Below are 3858 nucleotides of genomic sequence, written 5' to 3'. Positions count from 1 at the left end.
CATATACATATATACATATATAAAAATGGGCCTATCTCTTTCAACCAGATTTTAAACTCTAGTCTCTTGATGTGAATGCACTTGAAAAATTAATGTAGGCCTGTCTTAATAGAAAGTTACACACGTCGTTAGTGAGTTATGTGTGGACTAACTACATTTGTACGTTTTGCCATGTGTCTGTTTCCATTCTTGTGAATTGGAGCGAAATCGTGCCTTTTTGTAGTATAAAACAAGGATATTATTTCTTCTTGTTTTGCTATATGCAGACAAGTTTTAACGAGTGGACAAGTCTTTTGATCAGTGTTTTCCACTTTTGCTTGTCCTTGTATCTCTAGAATTGCTCAGTATTTGTTGGTTGTTAAATTTATTTGTAATTAGTGGCAAGTGTGTGTGTATTATGCTTTTCTAACTTGTTTGAAAGTGAAGTTTTAAGTTGTGTGTTTATATTTTGATACCGAAGAAATATAAAAATAATAAATTAATACGTCTATTATGTCTATGAACATCTGTGATGATCACACGAAACATCAGAGTCTGTTATCTTTAGCAGCTTTAGTTACCATATTGTAGGTTAAAGTTATTTTGAATAAAACCAATAGAACCACACTACGTTTATTTGTGATCTGAAAATTTTTCATAACAACTATAATCATATTTGTGATATAAATTTTATGTATATGTTCAAATCATGTCTATGTTTATAACTGATGAAATGTAGACTATTCTCGAGTTATATATAAATGAATGTTATTTACATTAATTTTTTATCAATAAATTAGATACCGTAAATGACGCTCACAAAGACTGAACTTATGAATGATAATACAATATCAGTTAATAGATGATATATTGATAGATAAGTTTAGCATACAAACTGACGATATCAAACACTGCCCGGTGTAGTCGACCGACTCACGTGAACCCATCAGATAATTTTCTTATGGAAAAAACCATTAACTTTGACCAGATCGTTAATTATTAACCATACCTACGCAATAACACACTAAACGCATCATAATATTTATGGTTTGATAACACATGTATGTTGCCTGGTAAAAACAGTAATGTGCCTATGGTTGACAGCAACTTAAGTTAATTGTTTGGGTGTTGAATGTATTGCGTATTCAATGAGACATACTTATAGTACATCTGTATTCCCTCTCGTAAAGCTTGTTTAAGAAAGGGCATGGATGTTATTATTTTTCTAACACTACCTAACATGCATTGTTTAAGTTATTATTAGATTCATAAAATTTACACTCTGTGTTCTATGATTTAACATTACACTTCCTGTAAGAATCTTTTATGTATTCTTATTGTTATTTTTTTGTTATCACTTTCATTTAGAATATGCAACATACGTTTTAAAACATGCAATAAATAACAGAACTAATTCCTCCATGTTCTGTTTGAGTTTTAATTTGGGTTTAATTTGGCATGAGTCTCAATAGTAGGCTCTGTTATGGTTTTGACTGGTGCGCGCTTTGCTACGGAAGCAAATTTATCTAAATAATTGAAGAGTAGTTATAACTTAAGTATTCAAAGGAAAAGCCCTAAGAAACAATTAATATAAATAAGGTTTTTGTTTAATTTACGACATAATGCTTACAGCCTTCATGCGCTTCATATCGAATTGTTTAACGAATGTTATCCAATAATAAAATTGAATAGGCCTATGTTGGTTTGTAAAATTCTTGAAGAGAAAAAAGAAACAAAACCAAGAAATGGGTAAAAGGCTAGAACCACTAGGTTAGACAATTAACAACTCCGCACACTAATTATTTAAACTAATATATACAAAATCTGATGGGGAGTTGCGATGGGGCCAAAGCCTCATCAAATAAACACTCACCTAACACTTCTCTCTGGATTTTACATAAGATAAATGATATACTGCAAGTTATATTTGGTCGAGCTTACCTCCGCCATTTTTGTAGACAAGATACGGAAAGCGCCAAACGTTGCCCAAACCAACAGCATATCCAATACATGCCATGATGAAGTCCATCTTACTCCCCCACGCTCCTCTATCTTCTTCCTCCTCCTCCTCGTCATCATCCTCATACATGTGTTTACCATTCTCAACTGTTTTAAATTCATTCAAAGAAATTGTAGCAAGGTTCCCGTTACTTTTATTAACTTCACCTTGTTCAATTGTCATATTGGAAGCCATGCTTGCTAAGTGTTGTTAAATTCGTTTGTGGATTTTCTTTAACTTCTCAACGCAATATTTTGCCTTTCGGTATTGTTGTGTATGTTACGGTACTGTACTGTTTCCTCAATGAAATATATTTACTGTCTGATTGGTAGCTTCATTCAGGAGATTGATATATCTCACAAAATACTGATTTACTTAGGGTGTCAGCGGCTTGAACTTTGTACCTGTACGTCCTAACCTATACCATTGTTAATAATAATTGTGTAACTCTTATCTTATGTAGAGGGCGTACGTCCTCACCTATACCGTAGCCTGTAATAATAAAATACCGTCATTAATAATAATTGTTTAATTCTTATCTTACAGAGAGCGTGTTTGCATGAAATATGAATGACACCTAGGTTATCACCATTAATTAGATATGATAAAAACTGGACGATTTAAGTGTAATTACCGAAACATCTAGATCCGCTTTTGTAGTTTAGTAGGCTTATCACTTTTTGCCAAAACTTTCATACATTTACATGTCATTAGGCTTTACTTATCATAACTAATGTATTGAAAACATACATAGATACCAGTACATAATTTATGGATCGCATGATTGTATCTTGTTCGATAACATACATGACACCATATATATATTTATATATATATATATATATATATATATATACATATATGTAATATATATATAATATGTATATAATATATAATATATAGTATATATAATATATATATATATATATAATATATATATATATAATATATTCAGGTATAAATATTGAATGTTGTTACTCCGTGTTTCACTCAGACAACTGTGATTAGGTGTTCTTACACTATTTATATTGTTCATAGAACAGAGGTGACTATATTGTTTTAGTACGGTTTGGTGGGTTGTTGTGGCGACACTTAGCAACTAGTTCGGTTCTTTTGTTTTTTGTGTTTAATTGGATTGTCATTAGGATTGCTAGTTTTTCTTCTATGCATTGGCCAGATTTGAGTTTGTGTGTCTTTGATTTCTTTATGATTTCCCATTTCAGAGAGTACCCATAGCCTTTTCTTTTATTTTCCGTAGGCCTATATGTTAAGAGAGAACTAATTTATAGAAAACATACACAGATACCGGTACATGGTTGAATTAGATTGCATGATTGTATTCTGTTCGATAAAAATTACTTTTTGGCCCCAATTGTAAGGCATTTGATGATGATGATGATGATGATGATAATGATGATGATAATGATGATCATGATGATGATGATGATCATGATCATGATGATCATGATAATTGATAATAGTAGGCCTACTGTATTTTAAGTAATTATTAGCTAATTGTTAAGTTTGAAGGAGAAATATGTTCTTATACCGTTTTTATATTCTTGTCATATACAGTATTACATTTTATAGATTAAAAAGTTTATTTTTAATTGGTTTCTGGCCATAGGTCATTGGACGGTTTATACGTGTACATATTTAAGTTGATACTTTTAATTTAGTAGACATGCACTGAAGAGGAACGCAGGCGCGTTCGAAAGTGTTATGTTTCAATGAATCAACGACTAACATCGATTTATTCTGTGTTGCAAACCAATTATCTATCTATCTATGCGGAACATACGTGACATCATATTAACTATCATATATTCATATATATAATATATATATATATATATATATATATATATATATATATATAT

The 3858-nt window shown here is 30.8% G+C and overlaps 1 protein-coding gene across 1 annotated transcript in view; it reads right to left on the bottom strand.

Moving 5' to 3' along the window:
• LOC117119382 (sodium- and chloride-dependent creatine transporter 1-like) overlaps positions 1-2331 on the bottom strand; it is a 10212-nt gene extending 7881 nt beyond the window's left edge. Inside the window, exons 1-2 of the mRNA XM_033264184.1 lie at positions 1921-2331; positions 1139-1214 (exon numbers count right to left, since the gene is read on the bottom strand). Coding sequence (XP_033120075.1) covers positions 1139-1214; positions 1921-2173 — 329 coding nt within the window. The 5' untranslated portion in view covers positions 2174-2331. The remainder of the gene's footprint in view (positions 1-1138; positions 1215-1920) is intronic.
• Between the last annotated feature and the right edge of the window lie 1527 nt (positions 2332-3858).

This window comes from Anneissia japonica, unplaced genomic scaffold (assembly GCF_011630105.1).
Source record: "Anneissia japonica isolate Jap-2015-1 unplaced genomic scaffold, ASM1163010v1 scaffold287827_len377088_cov200, whole genome shotgun sequence".
Classification (NCBI taxonomy): Eukaryota; Metazoa; Echinodermata; class Crinoidea; order Comatulida; family Comatulidae; genus Anneissia; species Anneissia japonica.
This window is presented reverse-complemented; position numbering and strand designations above follow the sequence as displayed.